The sequence below is a fragment of the Esox lucius genome, chromosome 20 (assembly GCF_011004845.1).
Source record: "Esox lucius isolate fEsoLuc1 chromosome 20, fEsoLuc1.pri, whole genome shotgun sequence".
Classification (NCBI taxonomy): domain Eukaryota; kingdom Metazoa; phylum Chordata; class Actinopteri; order Esociformes; family Esocidae; genus Esox; species Esox lucius.
This window is the reverse complement of record NC_047588.1, coordinates 35,322,641-35,342,167: the sequence shown is the minus strand read 5'-3', so window position 1 is coordinate 35,342,167 and position 19,527 is coordinate 35,322,641. Positions and strand designations below refer to the sequence as shown.

The window sequence follows — 19,527 nt, the reverse complement described above, 5'->3', positions numbered from 1 at the left end:
TTATTGAAATTATTTGATTTGGTTTAGTTTAGTTCAACTACAAATCATAGAAATAGATATATATACCAAAATAGCTTTTGCAATTTCAACAGTTTTCTAGATGAAAAGGTGCATTATTAGAATAATATTTTTGGCAACGACTGTAGTCACGTCCAGATAGTTAATATGGTCTTATCGTCTTAGTCTATAGTTTAAATTGATTCAATAACACAGCTTGAGTTCTCTTTGAGTTAAATAATTCATAGAGATGTCTTAAAATGCCCAAGAGTACTTGCTGATTAGGGTTGTCAAAGGTGAACGATGCAAGAACTGAAGTTAAAAGGTATTCAGGAAACTGCTTCTCAGTTTTATTTTACGGGTCTCAAGCTTCGTCATCTTGGCTCAAACACCGTATGTTTCAACATTGGGAATCCGGAACGCAGATGCTCCTAAAGAACCGTAATGGAGGAAAGCGGGGCAGTTTCATAACCTTGGATGGGAGGAGCTTGGTTATTCTGGAAGCTCTCTGGACGAGAAGCGAAAGAGGAAGAGAGGAAAATAGGCGCAACGAAAAGTGAAAGAGAGAGAGGTTGGAGCGAGCCTCTAAATCCCATCTCCACTTGGTAGTTATCTAGCGGATCGAGTTGGGGTGTGCACAGACAGTATGCGCGCATTTCAAAGGGGACGAAACTAACCTTTTCACCTCTTTCGGGATGTGAATAATCTACAATATTCGGATGTTCTTTGGAATGTACATTATTTACAGTGAATAATTTGTTTTGTTATCAACTCAGTAAGCTGCAGAGTAGGCTAGTTAGTCAGCATATAGTTTTGTTAAACGGTTTGCAGCCTACGTGCATTGTAGAGGGTTGACAACCGCGGATCAGCGGACTGGCACGCGACTCAAGTTGTTTATAACCTTTGAGAATTTGAAGGTAGGCTGGGAGGAGTAGCCTAAGTTGGAAACCGGGAAACCCGGGCAAGGTGGGGCCGAACCGAAGGCAGCAAAAGGAATTATCGAGTAACTTACGTTGGCTTGAAGATTTGACCAATAGCCGAACCACTCGTGGAGAAACGGCGTTTTGGAGAAACAATCGTTTTATAGCCGTTGGAATGTTGTGATTGGGGAACATTAATTCCGAACTGTTTAGTAATTAGTATACGCTTCAAGTAGCCCAGGCTACAGTGAACAGAGCCCATTTGTTTTTACACACATTAAACGTCAGTTGGTTGTGGTTATTTGCTTTGGAACATACGTTTCGGAACGGATTTCGGGGGAATTATTTCCCCAGCCTTGTTGGACCATGGCGGACGACGACGTACTGTTTGAAGATGTGTACGAACTGTGTGAGGTCATTGGAAAGTAAGTGTCACGTTGCTTTTTATTACATGCTGCGGCTGTATTGTAGCTCCTCGAATGTGTTGGTCCCCTGTCGAGAGTTGTCTATGTGTACGTACACCTACACACACGGTTATCTCTCTCTCAGACACACACACACACACACAAGACATATTGCCAGTCCTAGTTACACAATGTTGTTAATAGCCATCAATCTCCCATGCAATACTTCTCTCCCCCCACATTCTTTCATTGGCATTGGCAGCTATTTGTGGGCTGTGATTTCTTATAGAGATGGGATGGCAATAATCATATGTGGCATCCATGTGTATGCTGACGTACTAAATGCTAACAGAATTTTATCACTTGCAGTTGTGACCTAGGCTACATGCAATTATTGCGCTAGTAGAATGTCTTCCGCATTGAAATCCAGTTATATCAGAACCAGTGAAATGCACGTTTCTCTCTTCCCCTTATGCTCTAGGTGCTATGCGTTGTCCCTGCAATGACATCCACATATTCTGTGCTGTTTATTCTATTCTACGTATTGTGAGCGAGTCCTCCTCCTCAGCTGATGTGCGTGTGGGTTTGAGGCTCTCAGTGTAGGATGACGACGATGACACACCAGAACGATGATTATGGTAAATGAATGGGGATCAACAGGCCTCGTGTCCCAATAAATGCATTCGAACCCTGCCAGTGGGTGTCTGTCTCTCTCGCTGTCTGTTCAGTTATGTCTTTGGTGCTCTGTCAACTGTGACATTTGCATTCCAGTTGCACTCTAATTACATAGTAATGGAGTTGCGACTTTTTGGTAATTAAACAATTCTGGAAAGAGAGAGAGGTATGCCTCTAAACAACAGAAAGAAAGGGTTTAAAATATAATGAATGAGCTCTTAGGTTAGTTGATATTTTGGTTTTCATGCAGATAGCAAGTGCCTTTACTTGAAAATCAGGTATTAAATCTGGCTCAAAAAGACCAATGCAAAACAACACAAATCATATTGACAGGATCAGGTTATGTTGCAAATGGCCAGTGTTTGTGTGTATGGTGTGTGTGTGTGTGGTGTGTGTTCTGACTGGGCATTGGGCCTACTGTAACATGTTTAGGCAGGTCTAAAAGCTGTGTGAAAAATTGTCACGCGAAAGTCCTCTTTCTGTGTGCAAGCAGTACATCGGCAGGAGTTAGTTTGTAATACACAAATTGTACAGTGTCACGTACTCCAGCGACTTTGGTACTTAAAGCCATGTAGCCAGACAGCCTGATGACATTCAATCCCACTACATCCTTCCCACTGGTCTACGACCAGTTAAGAAAGTGTTAAACATTGTCTTTCTTTCATTTCTATGAGAAGACATGCAGTAATTATTGTAGGGTATAATTGTACCAACCAAATCGCTGTGAAATATACAGGGTTTTTGATCAGGAACATTAATTGGAAACTGGTGGATGAAACCAAAAGGGAAAAAGTCCCATAGTGTGAATCTCCACTATGTTATGGTGCCAGGGGAGGGGCGATTTAGTTTGGAATAAAGCGTAATGTTCTTGTTGATTACCTAATTTCCACATGGTGGACCAACCCATGTGAAGCGCCTTGAAGCATTTAGTCGCACATGGTTAGGGTCAGGACTGTAGATAACGTAATCTGATCCATGTTCTGTGTTTCGCTGCAGCTGCTACCATCCAGGCCCAGTCCAGCCCTAGTCTAGCCCAGCTGCCGATCAACTTGAACAGATATCGAGAGAGACAACAGAAGAGGAAGGAATACCTCATGTCTCCACCATTCGCCTGACTTGCGGACACACTTACTCTGTTTCTGTCAGTTATGGTGTGCTTTGCGTCGCTTGAACAACGTTTGAACAACTCTATCAGTGTTTTGATCAGTCCTGGCCAGCCGGACTCAAGCTCAGTTGAACGCAACGAAGTGGAGAAGTATTCATTTGATTTGATCCTGGGAGAAAAGAGATTAGCGAAGAGAAGGGAAGCCCTGCTAAACAACAACAGAGCGGTTCGTGAAGGCATTCCTTTAAAAGCTTAACGCTCCAGCTCCTCAGGGTTTTAGATGGAGGTTAGATGCATAGTGATGAGATGGGCCTATATATAGGTTGGCTTAGCTCTGGACTATGTGGGGAAGAGCAAGGTTTGTGCAGTATGCTGTTCCAGGGGGTATGTATGTATGTATGTGTGTGTGTGTGTGTGTGTGTGTGAATGAGATTTAGGTGTGTGTGTGAGCAGGATTTAGGCCTAAGCTCTCATTTTTAGAACAGTGACCTCGGACACAAATCCTGTCTGTCAGCTTGTGTGTGTGTGTGTGTGTGTGTGTGTGTGTGTGTGTGTTTGTGAGCTAGTGACTGTGTCTGATGCAGTTGTGGCAGATCCCTGTGTGGCCATGGAGGCTTCTGTTACACTTGATGGAACACCTCATCCAATAAGGAGACACTCCTCAATATCAGACTGATACAGCGATGGCAGCTCTGGACTGGTCTCAGACCGCAGAGAAACTCACTGCTCTGGACTGGTCTCAGGCCCCTGGGAAACTCACTGCTCTGGACTGGTCTCAGGCCGCAGAGAAACTAACCGCTCTGGACTGGTCTCAGGCTGCAGGGAAACTCACTGCTCTGGACTGGTCTCAGGCCCCTGGGAAACTCTCTGCTCTGGACTGGTCTCAGGCTGCAGGGAAACTCACTGCTCTGGACTGGTCTCAGGCTGCAGGGAAACTCACTGCTCTGGACTGGTCTCAGGCTGCAGGGAAACTCACTGCTCTGGACTGGTCTCAGGCTGCAGGGAAACTCACTGCTCTGGACTGGTCTCAGGCTGCAGGGAAACTCACTGCTCTGGACTGGTCTCAGGCTGCAGGGAAACTCACTGCTCTGGACTGGTCTCAGGCTGCAGGGAAACTTACTGCTCTGGACTGGTCTCAGGCTGCAGGGAAACTCACTGCTCTCAACTGGTCTCAGGCTGCAGGGAAACTCACTGCTCTCAACTGGTCTCAGGCTGCAGGGAAACTCACTGCTCTGGACTGGTCTCAGGCTGCAGGGAAACTCACTGCTCTGGACTGGTCTCAGGCTGCAGGGAAACTCACTGCTCTGGACTGGTCTCAGGCTGCAGGGAAACTCACTGCTCTGGACTGGTCTCAGGCTGCAGGGAAACTCACTGCTCTGGACTGGTCTCAGGCTGTTGACCTCTCTATATCTCATTCCATGCATCAGAATGCTGCTTTGGTGGAGTAATTCTCACCTTTAATGTTAAGATGAAGTTAAATGTTCTACCAACAAAATATGTTCTAAAACTCTGGTCCCCATAGAAACCTTGACTCATTTTCTGTTCTACGTGGTCATCCGGTCCTTGTTTTTTGGTTCTACGTGGTCATCCGGTCCTTGATTTTCGGTTCTACGTGGTCATCCGGTCCTTGATTTTCTGTTCTGCGCGGTCATCCGGTCCTTGATTTTCTTTTCTACGCGGTCATCAGGTCCTTGATTTTCTGTTCTACGTGGTCAACCGGTCCTTGTTTTTCGGTTCTACGTGATCATCCGGTCCTTGTTTTATCGGTTCTACGTGGTCATCCGGTCCTTGATTTTTCTGTTCTATGTGGGCATCCGGTCCTTGTTTTTCGGTTCTACGTGGTCATCCGGGCCTTGATTTTTCGGTTCTACGTTGTCATCCGGCCCTTGATTTTCTGTTGTACGTGGTCATCCGGTCCTTGTTTTTCGGTTCTACGTGGTCATCCAGCCCTTGCTGGGTAACAAATGAAATACCTCTGCACTAGTCAGTAGAGTTTATAGCAGTCTCAGCCATCATACACTAAACCATAATCCAGTGAAGTTCAGCCCAGCCCAGCCCAGTTACTTATCCATCTCTGAATGGGCAGCTTCAATGGACACAGAATAGGAATCATATTTACCCCCAAATATGGATCATGGCACACTCACATGCCTGCATACAAACTCAAGGTATATTTAACAACGTCGTCACTGTTGTTTCAACGACGGATTTAGGTCTACTGTAGAGGGCTCTGGCCGGGCTTGGACTGTGCTGTAAAGAATGTAATCCGGCCGAGCTGGGACTAGACTTGAATTGTAAAAATAAATAATAGTAATAAAAACGCTCTCCCTTGCTTTCAGCTGCAGTGACTGGGGCAGATATGGTGCTGCCATTTCTGTTAATGTCAGTTATCAACTAGTTTCTTACTTGAAATGTTCAATTTTTGTTTTCATAAGGTATGTGTTTCTTTCACTAGATCTCATTAAACCTATTATTTTGGTCTTTATTCCATCATGGCAAAGTGTAAAAACAGAGTTTTTTTCTAAACTGATAGTTTAGATATGTTGTGGTTGTGTGAGGTTGTTGAAGTTGGAGCTGACTGTATGGAGATATACTGCCAAAATGTTTGTATTCACAGCATGCAACTCAAACATGTGAACCATGATTTGTAAATACACAGCATACCATCCACACCTGTAAACCTGTGATCCTTAAAAACACAGCAGCAGATCCACGATATATTGACTCAGTACCGTTATCTCATTATCACGTTGCGCAATATCAAAATCGGTAATGTTTGCAAAAAGTATGCGTTATTCCATTTATTTTGTGGAGAGATGCGTCCTTTGGCTGTGTTGGCTCCGATGTGTTCAATTTAGAGGCCGCTTGAAACCACTATAGAATGATCGTGTTTCAATGGCCAGTTGTCCTGTCACATGCAAGTGTGAGCACACGGGTCCACTACGCAAACACAAACCCTGTGGCGCACATCAGTGACGTGTGTGCCTACTTGGACAGCGTGTGAGTGAAGAGAGAGACCGTGTAATGAGTCGGGGGCGAAAGAAAAGAAAGGACAGAAAAGCAGGAAGATGAGTGTGGCTCAGGGAGACAGCGAAACAACAGAGATGGAAGAGGAAACAGTGGCCAAAAAGTTACGTGATGGACTGTAACTGTCATTTTGATCCACTTCACAAAATATCGTACGAAAAACTTTAGATGAAACTTTGTCATTGAACGTACAAGTACAGTACAACGAAATGCGGTTAACATCTAACCAGTAGTGCCGAAAAATAACACTTTTCATTATAGAGGAATAATCTAACAATAATGTAATTATAATCTAATAATCTAAAAGTACATGAAAAAGGAAATTACGAGATGTTGACTAGTGGTCTCTCTCATATTTGTTGATCATTGACCTGTGACCTGAACTCCAAATGCAACTGCAAAAGTGTTGTTATTTTGCACACAACATGCACACAACTTGATCCACAAAAGCACACTCGACAATTCCATTAAAGTGTTGATTGACAAATCTGGTTACATTTATACAAATGCTATTTTAGAAACGAGTCAAGTGTTTGTTTGTGGATAGTGACTTTTTTTATGTTTCAAACTACGCATTTATGAGTTTAATGCTCTATATATACGAATCATGTATTCGCTGCTGTGTATTTACAGATCACGGTTTACATGTGTGGATTGTATGCTATGTATTTACGAATCATGGCTCACATTTTGAGTTGTATGCTGCAAAGGTCACGGTTAGGATTATGGTTACGGTTAGGTTAGGATTATGGTTACGGTTAGGTCAGGATTATGGTTACTGTTAGGTCAGGATTATGGTTATGGTTAGGTCAGTATTAATGTCACGGTAAGGTCAGGGTTATGGTTACAGTTAGGTCAGGGTTATGGTTACAGTTAGGTCAGGGTTATGGTTACAGTTAGGTCAGGATTATGGTTACAGTTAGGTCAGGATTATGGTTACAGTTAGGTCAGGATTATGGTTATGGTTCTTCTGTCTCTGTGATTAGTTATATTCATAAAGGATACTGTGTGCATCTTTTTTTGTCCCGTCCCTTGAGTAGTATAGTATTTTCTTTGCCACCAGTGCATTCCACCAGAGATTGGCTAATTATGTGGTTTTATGGCTCTTTAATGGGTAATTGGGTCAGTAGTGTGTGTTTGTGACTGTCTCCATGTGTGTCTGTGTGTGTGTGTTTTGACCTGCTTTAGCAAGCAGGCATTCCATCGTAATTCTTAACAATGTGCTTGGTGGAGGGTTAGCTAGGGGTTAAACAGCATTATGAAAGAGCAAACAACCATTGGCATTAGGTTGGGTGTTAGGTTACCAACAATATTATGACTCAAAGCTGACTTATGTCCCCCATTCATGCATAATTCCTTACCAGTCCACGGGAAAGCTGTTCAGGTAATACCAGATCTAATCCAATAGTCAATGTTCGTAGTTCCCAAGGACTTGTTGCCACTCCTTTAATGCCACCAACAAAGAGGGTTATATATTTTTTGCCCTATCTTAAATCGTTGCCCTTCCCTTAATCCAGAGCTGTCCAACCCTTTTCCTGGAGATCTACTGTCCTGTAGGTTTTCTCTCCAACCTCATTTGTGACCCCCTGTTTTAGGTTTTCATCTTGCTAATTATTTGAATCAGGTGTACTAAATTAGAATTGGTGAGAACCTACAGGACCGTAGATCTCCAGGAACAGGTTTGGGCAGCCCCGCCTTAAACAGTCAGAATGATCCAAACCTTAGCTCATAACTAAATCAGTCAGAATGATCCAAACCTTAGTCTGTACTTAAATCAGGTGGAATGATCCAAACCTTAACCTGTATTAGGGTTCCACAATATTGGAAATAACTGACATTGCAATATTTTGTTTTTCTGCGATATATATTGCGATATGAAAAAATACAGGATGTCTTCAGAAAGAGCTTTGAGTATCAACCGGACAGGCTGTATCCTTCATTCTTCCCCAGCCCCATCCTCTAGAATAAAAATTTATGAAACTCATGAAAATTTCTATATTTCAGAACAGGTTGCTAGGTAATAATACGTAACAGTAATAGTATGGCAATAGCAACAGTATTAAAATAGAATGCGCAATTCGGCATACCAACTTACAAGATGCAGTCTGCGTCCAAAGAACTGCAATTTGGTCCACTTGTTCAGGTGCAGCCTTCACCATGTTCGCAGCATTGTCTGTTGTAATATAGACTAGACGACTCTCATCTAGGCCCCAATCAGCTAAAGCTTCTCTCATCCCTGTTGCGATGTTCCCACTTGTATGATCCTCTGGGAAAAATTATGTTTGCAAACAGCTACTTTTCATGTGGAAGTCCTCATTAATAAAGTGTACAGTCAGACTTATGTAGGGCTCAGTTGTCCGGCTGGACCACAAGTCCGTTGTTGCTGTATAATATTCCACTTGTGACAGCTCTTTTTCAACTTGTGCCTTGCATTTCTCGTACAGCTCTGGGGTGGAAACTTGAGAAATAGTTGCGTGATGGCATTTCATACCACTTGTCAAGCAAACGGATTATGTTTTAAAAACCCTCTTTGGTAACTGTGTTAATTGGTACCATGTCTTTGGCGACTTGAAATGTTATTGAATCTGTGATTTCTCTCTGCCATTTGGAACCTTTCTCATATGGTGTAATACTGGCAAATGCATCCGAAATAGATTTTTTTCTTTGGATGGCATTGAGATGCTTTGCACTCATCATACGAAGATTTGTGGTGCCGCCTTAAATGATCAAACAAATTGGTCTTGTTGTGGCAACAATTACAAGGCACTCTCGACAAAGTACCTGTTTTTGGTCAACATCATCCTGTCTGTAGACAAAATATTTCCATGTTATTGACGATGCATTTCTTTTTGCAACAAAATTCTCCATTTTTTTGCCTGTTCCTCGCTCATCATTTCGTCACGTGCCAGCAGTGCCTGCATGTCAACTAAGTGCAGCAACGAACCGTGTTTAAAATAATAATAATAATAATAATAATAAACTTTAAAAAAAAAATTGTAGACTGATATGTTTACCTTACTAAAACGCACATTCCGCGATGTGGCTATTGCGTATGCGTACATTGCAATGTTGATGCTGAAATTATATCGTGCAGCCCTAGTCTGTACTTAAATTAGGTGGAATGATCCAAACCTTAGCCTGTACTTAAATTAGGTGGAATGTATCCTAACCTTAGGCTGTACCTAAATGAGTCAGAATGGTCCAAACCTTAGCCTGTACTTAAATTAGGTGGAATGATCCTAACCATTTTTGAATGCCTTAACCTAACCCAACCTAAGTCCAACCTCAGTGTTTGTGGGCAAACAAAGTCAAAGAACAAATTCTGAGATATTGGTGGCAAACCAGTGCGATGCTCATTGACTGAGCTTCGCACTGGCCCCAACCTACAGTATGCAGCTTGTCACGTGATAGCTACTGAAAGAAAAACCTCATGTCTCACATTTCTTGTGTTGTGCATGTATAACGGCCAATTAACCGCAATGCGTCGTTCCTAAGAGCAGCTGTTAGCTGTGGTATACTGGCCATGTACCACATCCCATCTGGACTTAATGCTTAGTTATGCAAGTTACAAGTTAGGGCTGCGGCCATCGATTGTTTTTTATAATTGATTATTCTATGCTTGAAATGCTTGATTATTCGAATAATAAAAAAACATGGCAAACAATGTATGTGGTGTTGCTTTTTACATTGAACCAAAATGTGAACAACATGTAAAGACTTGAGGGGTGTACTACGAAGTGGGTTCAACCTACTCAGATTTTACTCTGGGTTATCAATGAAAGTCAGGTTTGACACACTCTGATTGCCTAAATTGTTGTTGAACGCGATGTTTGTTAGTTGACTCTGTGTTAACTTAATTGGAGTTTGTGCGCGTTTGCCTATAAGGGGCGCGTTAGGCAATGCAGGATGTTAATGATTTAAGATCTAACCTACTCCATAAAGCACCTAGGTTCTAGGGCTACCTGTATGAATTGAATGACCAAATACCTGCACATTAATGCTGTGAAATTACTTCCTATTAACATACCCCCCCCATGTTCTCCCAGGGGCGCTCTAATGGGGGTATGCATACAATCAATCGCACCAATCACCCTCGGGATTCCTATGGAAAAAAATTGTTCTGTATATAGGCCCTGCTTATGCATATTAAAAATAGATCAAGTGTTTTATATTGTGAATTACATGCGATAACATAAAAAAGCCTTGTTTATCTTTAGAACACTTAAATGGCCAGGGAGCACAATTAATACATCCAGCAGTTTAGTGAGAGCAAGTACCACCTTGCCCACTGTACAGCATACACAGTATTCTTGCTCAGATGTTCACCATCGTCGATGGAATGCACGAAATGTCCACTGGCAAAATATCGCAGTGTAAGGCACACTTGTCTGTTCAACAGTGAGGGCATTACCCTGGCGAGTGGCATTGGAGCATCTGGCCCTAGAAGCCGGCAAAGATACGGTATTCCCTCAGGTGAGAATCCATACATCATGGGGGTAAACTAGTGGAGTTACAGGGTCTCTAAACACCCTCACCCTGTGGAGCGAGACTCTCACAATCCTTCCGCCAATGTCAATTGGGTCTTCCAAATGTGACTGGGCGGTGCTTATGTTGGGTAACATTGAGTTAACCACGAAGATAACCTGCTCTGAGCAGTTTAGAGATGCAGCGTAAATTGCCATGACAGCATACCTTGGATAAAACGTATTCACCTTTCGTAGTACAGGTTAATCGTGAAGTTACACATGACGTCACCAAGTTACTCCTGAAGTTACCTTCGATGAGTCAGTAACCTCGCTTCGGAGTACACCCCTCTGGTCCAATGTTTCATGAGCTGAAATACATTTGAGTATTTATTTTTTTTTCTCGCCACAGTGTGGTTTAGCTGCTACTACATTGCCCAGCTTCCTGCCACCGCAGAGCTCCAGCGGAAGCAGTTTCTGCACTCATTGCTGCTATCTCTGCATCTTGGGTGCACATGTTACCTTAATACATCACTTCTTCATTTGCCTTGTTTGCACATCCTGAATGCCATTTTTAAATTGCCATTTGGCTCCGAACAACTATTGTCCCCCTTGTAACATATACCTAATACTTTTTGCACATTCTAATAGTAATAAACATATACTTAATGCTTGTAAATACTTGTACATTTTCTGCCCCCTTCTATTTACCATCTCTAATGTTCCTGCTATCTCTCTGCTTTTTTACAGCCTAAGGATAGCCTGTTTTACTTGCATTGAGAGCCCCTTTGACCTCGTGTTGTGGGTTCACAGCAACAGCTTCCAAATGCGAATGCAACACCTGGAATCAACTTCAGACCATTTACTTGCTTAATTGATCAAGAAATAATCAAGGAATAGCCCACACCTGTCCATGAAATAGCTTCTGAGTCAATTATTCAATTACTTTTGGTCCCTTGGAAAAGCGGGGGCTACGTATTAAAGAGCTGTAATTCCTAAACTCTTCTTCCAATTTGGATGTGAATACCCTCCTATAGGCTCTGTACACAAGCGTATGGACGAACTTCCGCTTTAGCCAGATATCGGCATATCATTTTCCGGTTTACTTAAGGTGATCACCCGCGTTGCCCAAAAGTTTTTAGTAGATGTCTCCAATACCTGCCTAAAATAAGCATTAGTGATGTCCATCGAATTGTTAATGCCTGGTCCCCTGCTCCAACAAGCAAGCGGAACAAGGGATTCAAACTCTACATATCGAGTATCAAGCTTGGCACACACAACTACGAGGGTAAGTAGTCGGCTAAGCTAGTTAGCGACGTGTTCCTTTTTAGTGTAGTATTAGGCAGGACAATAGAACGCATAAAAATTCACCCTAGCCTCAAAAGAACGCTGGCTGAGCTGGAACGCTAGCGCGTCCCCATAGCAACTGAATTGAAACAAACCTTCGTTCAGCCTCTTCTAACCTGAATGAAGCTTAAAATTCTATAGCCTCAAAAAAGCACCAAAACAGGTCTCCTCTTTTATTTTACTACTGTAACCTCATTTCACAACGAAACTGAAAAATAACAACTGGCATAGGAAGTAAACATCTGGTCCTATATGGTATTAATTGCGCTTAAACCTGCGTTACGTGGAAGTATATAAAAAAATCGCCTTTTCTCACTATTTCTAGTCTAGCGTTATTGAATGGCGCGAGCCATATTTTATTAAAAAGATGACATTCTCCTGATTAAAATTATGCCCCACTTGTACCTTGAAACTTAAATGAGTCACGTACATTATATTTCTTTTTTTTCCGTACAACAGCATCACTCATCTTGTTGTGAGTTTAGGTGTTTACTAATGCGGATGAGTATTAGTAAGTAAACCGGAAACTGCAATGCAGACTTCTAGACAAAAGCGGAAGTTCCTCACTACGCTGGTGCACAGAGTCTATTAAAGCTGAGAGGATGCACATAATTTAACTCTAACTTGAATATATTTTGGTAAACAGCCAAAATAACAAAACTGTGTCCAATTATTTCCGGACCTAACTGTACATAATATGTATAAACACATTAATATAATACATTTCTTTACAATTAAACAGTTACTATCCAAATAAATTACTTTAATAGGACTCCGGTGTCGTAAAACTTTTGCATGTTCACTGATCTTCTGTTATAAGGGCATTACACATTCAAATGCAGTAATTTCTTTATACAGGCAGTCTGACTTTTTTCTTAGCAGCGATTTAAGGATCTATGTGACTTGGTCATTTGTTCTATGCTTACCTTTTGGGACGAGCAGTCTGCCGCTCTGTACAGCTGCAAGTGTGACAGATGTAGCTTTCGCCGGCGTGGTTGTGAGCTACCGCGACGAATCCGTGACAAACCTATTTTTCTCTTTGAAATATGCCGGTGCTTCAAAATATTTGGGCTGCACGTTAGGGCCCGCCGCGCTGGTTTGCTGCTGCCTGCAGGCTCCGGAATGTTTCAGGTAATGCGCGTGAGATTGTTGTGTTCGCTTATAGGGGTCAAACAACAAACGTAGAATAGTAGGGCCAAAATGTAATGTACTAATTGTGGGCAAAATGGAAGTTGATGGATTTTACTAGTTGATTTAGTGTTGATTTAAGTTTAGTGTAATACGTGTTGCAGTCCTAGAACAAAGACAGTCGACTCAAAGTATTGGCACCCTTCTTGAAATTGAGCAAACAACATGGGTTTCAAAAGTATTGACACCCCTACAGTCTGTGTTTTGTTAAGCCTCCCCTGGAGTGGATTGCAGCACTGAACCTCTTCCTGCAAAGTCTGACAAGCTTGGCACACACTTTCGGAGGGATCTTGGACCACTCCTCCGTGCAGCACATTTCAAGACCCTTGATAGTTTTATGTTTGTGCTTGTGGACTGCCGTCTTCAATTCAGACCACAGGTTTTCAGTTGGACTCAAAGGTGGCCATTGTATAACATTGATTTTGTGGTCCCGCATTTCTCTGTTGATTCTGATGTATGTTTGGCGTCATTGTCTTGCTGAAAGGTCCATCCACGGCCAAGTCTGCCTGAGGCAACCAGGTTTTGGGCTGAGATGTCTTGGTATTTAGTGGAATTCATTATGCCATTGATCTTAACAAGAGACCCTGGACCACTAGTAGCAGAAAAGACACGAAGAATCAACGGTCCGTCGCCATATTTATTTCAGTGGTTATCAGATGCTTTTCTCCTATTGTCGGCAAACGTGCTCATGGCGTGCATGGCCAAAAAGGTCCTGCATTTAAAATAGCAGTTACACACAAACAATACAAATAGTAGAACTGTCCCTTTAAAGTGCATCCAAGTCCAATATCCAACCTGGAACAAATGGGTTTAATTACAAGTCGAAACCAGTGCGAAAGAGCATCGACGAATGTCACTATGGTGACCTGGGGCTCTACCGTATGCTGCTCATCACGTGGTAGCTACTGTCTGAGGAACCTGACTTGTTAGAACTGCCCCTTAAAGTGCTTTTATGTCCAGTATGCAATTCAGCCTTGAACAAGAATTTCAATTACAGGTTTAATTACAAGAACAACAGGCAGTCACCCCAAGCACAGATGAAGAGCAAATAATGTTCCCCGCCTTCAAAAATATGTCCCCACCATCTTATATGTTCTGGTTAGGATTAAATATGTGTTTAGTGTGGATATGTATCTCTGAATATATATTTAATATTTATTAAATAAGGCCCCTAACCTAGACCTTAAAAGTTGCCAACATCCACATAGCAACCGTCATTTATAATGTGTGTGTGCATGCGTGTGTGCATGCGTGTGTGCGTGCTTGTGTGTGTGTGTGTGTGTGTGTGTGTATGTGTGTGTGCCAAAATCAGCCAATCTGTTAGTGAGGGGATCGGAGGGGGAAATGTGCTGAGAGAGTGGTTCTAGCACGCACAATTACCCGTAAACGCCAGCATAGTGTTCTTCTCACATTCAGATCCTGAAATATTTATCCCGCTCTTCAACTCCATGAAAACATGATCTTCAGCAGCTCTCGGTGTGCAGTGACAAGGAAAACACTCCTAACGCCGTGTTCACACATCCCTCTCAGAAATGTTACCTTCTGAATGAAACCGCTTTTCCGTAACATTTGAGACAGTCAGATGTGATTTGGCTTCATTACCGTCTGCCTAGCCATGCTGAACCCGATGCTGGGCTAATGCCGGAGTTGGCGACAGCAGCACTTTTACAGGTCACTAACCCGAATGCTTTATTATGGTAGATAACGGCGTGCACTGTTTGATTGCTTCTCTCCGGGATGATCGGAATTTGGAATTGGAATTGTCCAAGTGTTCTCTCTCCGGAACACAGTTTGGAGTTTGTGTTCCATAGGAACTGACAGCAGTCTTCTACTATAACATCAGAGGGAGGGGTAAGGAGGGAGTGGAGAGATGGGGTTTCTGCACCTCTGCTCCACTGCTGGGTAAAAAGTGTTTGGCTTTATATTTAATTGAATCAATAAACTTGATGTGATCTACAGAAACTAAACTATTAACTTTTTTCCCTGGCATTTTTGATAACAGCCAAAAAAACATGCAAAAAAACTGACATGACATGATGTTTTAACATACATTTTTGTATTGTCAAAAAGTGTTATTCACCTAATTACGTTTGCCTATGGACTCATCTCCCCAACCGGCCCAGATTTGTTGTCAAAATGAGAATGATCTTCAGATTTGCCTGGGGTAAGTGGCCAGTGTAGAAATCATTGTCATTTCCTGGTTGCTAAAACTCTGCACAGCTCGGTTTGGGGTCTGTGTGGGAAAATGTACTACACAGTGTATGCAATCTAGGGATTACCCCATTTAGGCTTCTGGTCTAACAAGATTTTGCAGTTTCTGTTAAAGGTTTTGGGCTGAACACCTGTCAGAGGTTGCCAATATCAAAATTGGCAACCTGTTCACAAAGTCATGACGGTCTAGAGATGGCTTTGCCCTCACAAATGTAATACTGACTGAACGTAAGACAGAATTAAATTAACTACTCCATAGCTTTAATAAGCTATCCAACGAATCTAATCTTTCTGTTCTGGTCGTCAGCTTTGGTGGGCAAACAAGTGTGTGCATATCCAGATTAGTGCTGAAAATTGTGTCGCTAAAGAGAGGCACATAGACATAGGTAGGAACATAGATTACCTAACAGAAGGGATGAAAGATGAGCCACTGTCACTGATTCAGACCAGTGGAGCGAGGCTGATGGTGGCGGTCAGAGACCAGTGGCCATCATGGTGCACTTGTGCATTTGTGGATGGGGCTGACATCACTGCCAAAGAATATGTTTCATCTTTTCTTTTTTTCTTTACTTGACTCGTGTCACTGGCATCTGGGAGGGATGCCATATTCCACACGTGCAGCATGCGTTAGTACTTCAGACTCTTAACATGATGCGGGAAAACAATGGACATGCATTCAGTGCCAGATGTCACACAGGGCCCCACGTGTCACTTCCCCTCTCCTTTTTAGGGTCTGTTCATCATGGATTAGTGGAGCCATGCTGCGTAGCCTTATTCTATTGCTTATTGTGTTCCAATGTGTTTTAGCGACAACTTGTTGACCTAGCTTTAGCCTAGCGTGCTGTCTCATTGGGCTGGATGATTTCAACAGCGGCAAAGTCTGGGGTCTGGAATGGCTTTACACCTGAAACGGTCACTAGAAAACAGCTGGTCGCAAACTCCACATAAGTTTGAGAAGTTCATGTAGAGAAGTTCAAGCCAGATAGCCAACTCTAGCTAGCTTCCGTCTGGCTAATTAAGAATACAAACCATTTGTTCTGTGGTTCCTCTCCTTTCAGATTCATAGCTAAAAAGCTTGCTTGTACGATTACAGTTATGACGTTTATTTTGCATATTCTTCTCACACCAAGCTCAACAAGTCACGCCCCGTGTTTGCTCACCACCAATTGGCTTTCAATGAAGGCCAGGAGCTTGAATTTCCAGCTTGCTAATTTGAATATTGAACCACATAGGATCTATAATTACAGTTTTTATTTTACTGCCTTAAAGGAAATATTAGCAATTTTTTTACCTGCTGCCTTTTTTCTGATTATCTAGCATAATCCTGGACTGTGGAGACACTTTTTTGCCCCAAATTATTACAGTTTTAAGTTTGTTTGATTTACTTATATTTGATCAATGGTTATTGCTGTTTATTCTTTCTGGATAATGTATTGTATTAGCTAATACCGTGTGGATTAATCTGTTTCCATGGAGGCTATATCCAGACACAGGCGTTGTTTGCAAAACTGTAGTCCATGTTAGCTAGTAGTCTATTCGCATCTGTTTACCAGAAGCTAATACAACTTATCATTTTTGTTTGACGAACGATGGAACACAAAGACGACTGCATGCCTGAAGAAGCCCATTTTGATGGCAATGCCTACAGGTTTGAGCCAAAGTATACAGACAAGGAATTAGAAGCAGTGAGAGGATTAGTTTATTTTTTCTTAGCAGGTTTTGTATCATAGCGTGTCATAGCAAGCGTAACTAGCACTTTCTTCTCCTAATAAATTCCCGTAACTCCAGCAGTTCAGCGTTTTCCATTAGTTTCCGCATCACAGCAAATCCAGACCGGCTTACAAGAGCCCGGATCAAGACGTCCTCAAAAGCGCATCTTGCCAAGATGTTCTGCTTTTTATCACACTGCTCTCTCATCAGAGACTGCAGATCCTGTTGTCTGATGCTGTGACTCGTTTAGTAATGCATTATTAATTAATTACCTTCCGTCTGCTCTCACTGTGTGTCATATGTGCATAATTAGTCAACAAGCAGATCTCAACACACCAGGAGGAGGTGGGGAATGAAAACGCTACACGTCCCTTCCTTAAATACACACTTTCCCAACAACATCCCATGCACTTAGCAGAGAAGGTACATTGGTTCATGAAGCCCCGTAGTTCAGATTGTGATGGAAATGGATACAAACACGCAGACACACCCGCAGTGTCTCTCTATGGATCACCCCCTGTTATCTAGCCTCCTTGATGTCATTCACCACCCTCCCGCCTCGTAGGTGGACGTCATTCACCTCTACCCGCCTCGTACGTGGACGTCATTCACCTCTACCCGCCTCGTACGTGGACGTCATTCACCTCTACCCGCCTCGTACGTGGACGTCATTCACCTCTACCCGCCTCGTACGTGGACGTCATTCACCTCTACCCGCCTCGTACGTGGACGTCATTCACCTCTACCCGCCTCGTACGTGGACGTCATTCACCACCCTCCCGCCTCGTACGTGGACGTCATTCACCTCTACCCACCTTGTATGTGGACGTCATTCACCTCTACCTGCCTCGTACGTGGACGTCATTCACCTCTACCTGCCTCGTACGTGGACGTCATTCACCACCCTCCCGCCTCGTACGTGGACGTCATTCACCTCTACCTGCCTCGTATGTGGACGTCATTCACCTCTACCTGCCTCGTACGTGGACGTCATTCACCTCTACCTGCCTCGTACGTGGACGTCATTCACCTCTACCTGCCTCGTACGTGGACGTCATTCACCTCTACCTGCCTCGTACGTGGACGTCATTCACCTCTACCTGCCTCGTACGTGGACGTCATTCACCTCTACCCGCCTCATATGTGGACGTCATTCACCTCTACCCGCCTCGTATGTGGACGTCATTCACCTCTACCCGCCTCGTATGTGGACGTCATTCATCTCTCCCCGCCTCGTATGTGGACGTCATTCACCTCGACCTGCCTCGAACGTGGACGTCATTCACCTCTACCTGCCTCGTACGTGGACGTCATTCACCTCTCCCCCGCCTCGTATGTGGACGTCATTCACCACCCTCCCGCCTCGTACGTGGACGTCATTCACCTCTACCTGCCTCGTATGTGGACGTCATTCACCTCTACCTGCCTCGTACGTGGACGTCATTCAACTCTATCTTGTCTCTTCAACCCTCAACAATAGCTCAGACCTTGCCGCATCGTCCATATGGACAACATTACATAATCATTTGGGAACCCAAGAAGGTTTATTTTTCTGTGGTGATTCTGGTGGTGTCTGACTCAGAGTAACACAGGCCATGAATCTGCCCAAGCTGCTGATGCAGCCAATGATATTTTAGGAATAATTTCCCTCCTTCCTGCCTTCTGGCCATCTCTGTTTAGGCCATTTTCTCTCTCTCTTTCATTTCTGCTGGGCCTTTTGAATCTCGAGTCATTTCCTCCCTTCCTGCCAAAATGCAGAGTAACCTGGGTTATGGCCCTACACACCACACACACACACACACACACGCACACACTCAGATGGACACAAACAAATGAGCACACACATACACACTCGACGCAAGAGTATGCACGCCCCCACCACACACTCAAACTATCCTCAAGAGGAGTCATTTCCAAGGAAACCACTGCCTTACAGGATTATATTCGAGCTATAGTTCCCCTAAAACACCCTGCCTGGGATCAACATGGACATTTAGAGCACTCCTAGTCAAAACACTAGGGAAAAAGACACCTTTTAATGCGTTCCCAAATCAGCGGTCTTTTCAGTCCCAGGAAATCTGCATGTCTTGGTTGGGTTCACACATTCAGAGCACCAAGTCGTTCACAACATGTGGCCTATATCATGACTGACCTGTGTACTCGTCTAGAATCGGCCATCTTGGTTTTGAAGTAAGCTGAACAATGACTGGCTGTTGCGGCTCAAAGCACCAGTGCTGGCTTGATCTTCAGGTTGAGATTGCCTCAAATCAAGTGTTCCATGCAAGCCGTCTAATTCGCAGAAGGCAACAATGCCAGTATAATCTGTGCCATGTGGATCCAATCAGTGACAGAGCTGTTTGTCGGATCGACAAGAGCATGACGAGTGAAGTGCTGAAGAGACATTAGCCAGTTCCCACACTCAGTGAGGACGTCTCTCAGACACTGAGTATTCCCTCACCTAGAGTCTCTAAGGTGATAAG

The 19,527-nt window shown here is 43.3% G+C and overlaps 1 protein-coding gene across 20 annotated transcripts in view; it reads left to right on the top strand.

Moving 5' to 3' along the window:
* The first annotated feature begins 533 nt into the window (after positions 1–533).
* The window catches only part of caska (calcium/calmodulin-dependent serine protein kinase a), a 177,585-nt gene continuing 158,591 nt past the window's right edge, over positions 534–19,527 (top strand). For 9 of the 20 annotated variants that reach the window (XM_034289165.1, XM_034289166.1, XM_034289157.1 and 6 more), the window contains exon 1: positions 535–1,342. In XM_034289165.1, the coding sequence (XP_034145056.1) occupies positions 1,284–1,342 (59 nt within the window). In that variant the 5' untranslated portion in view covers positions 535–1,283. Of the gene's footprint in view, positions 1,343–19,527 lie in introns of all 20 variants that reach the window. The other 11 variants (XM_034289169.1, XM_034289168.1, XM_034289167.1 and 8 more) reach the window with 3 other exon arrangements.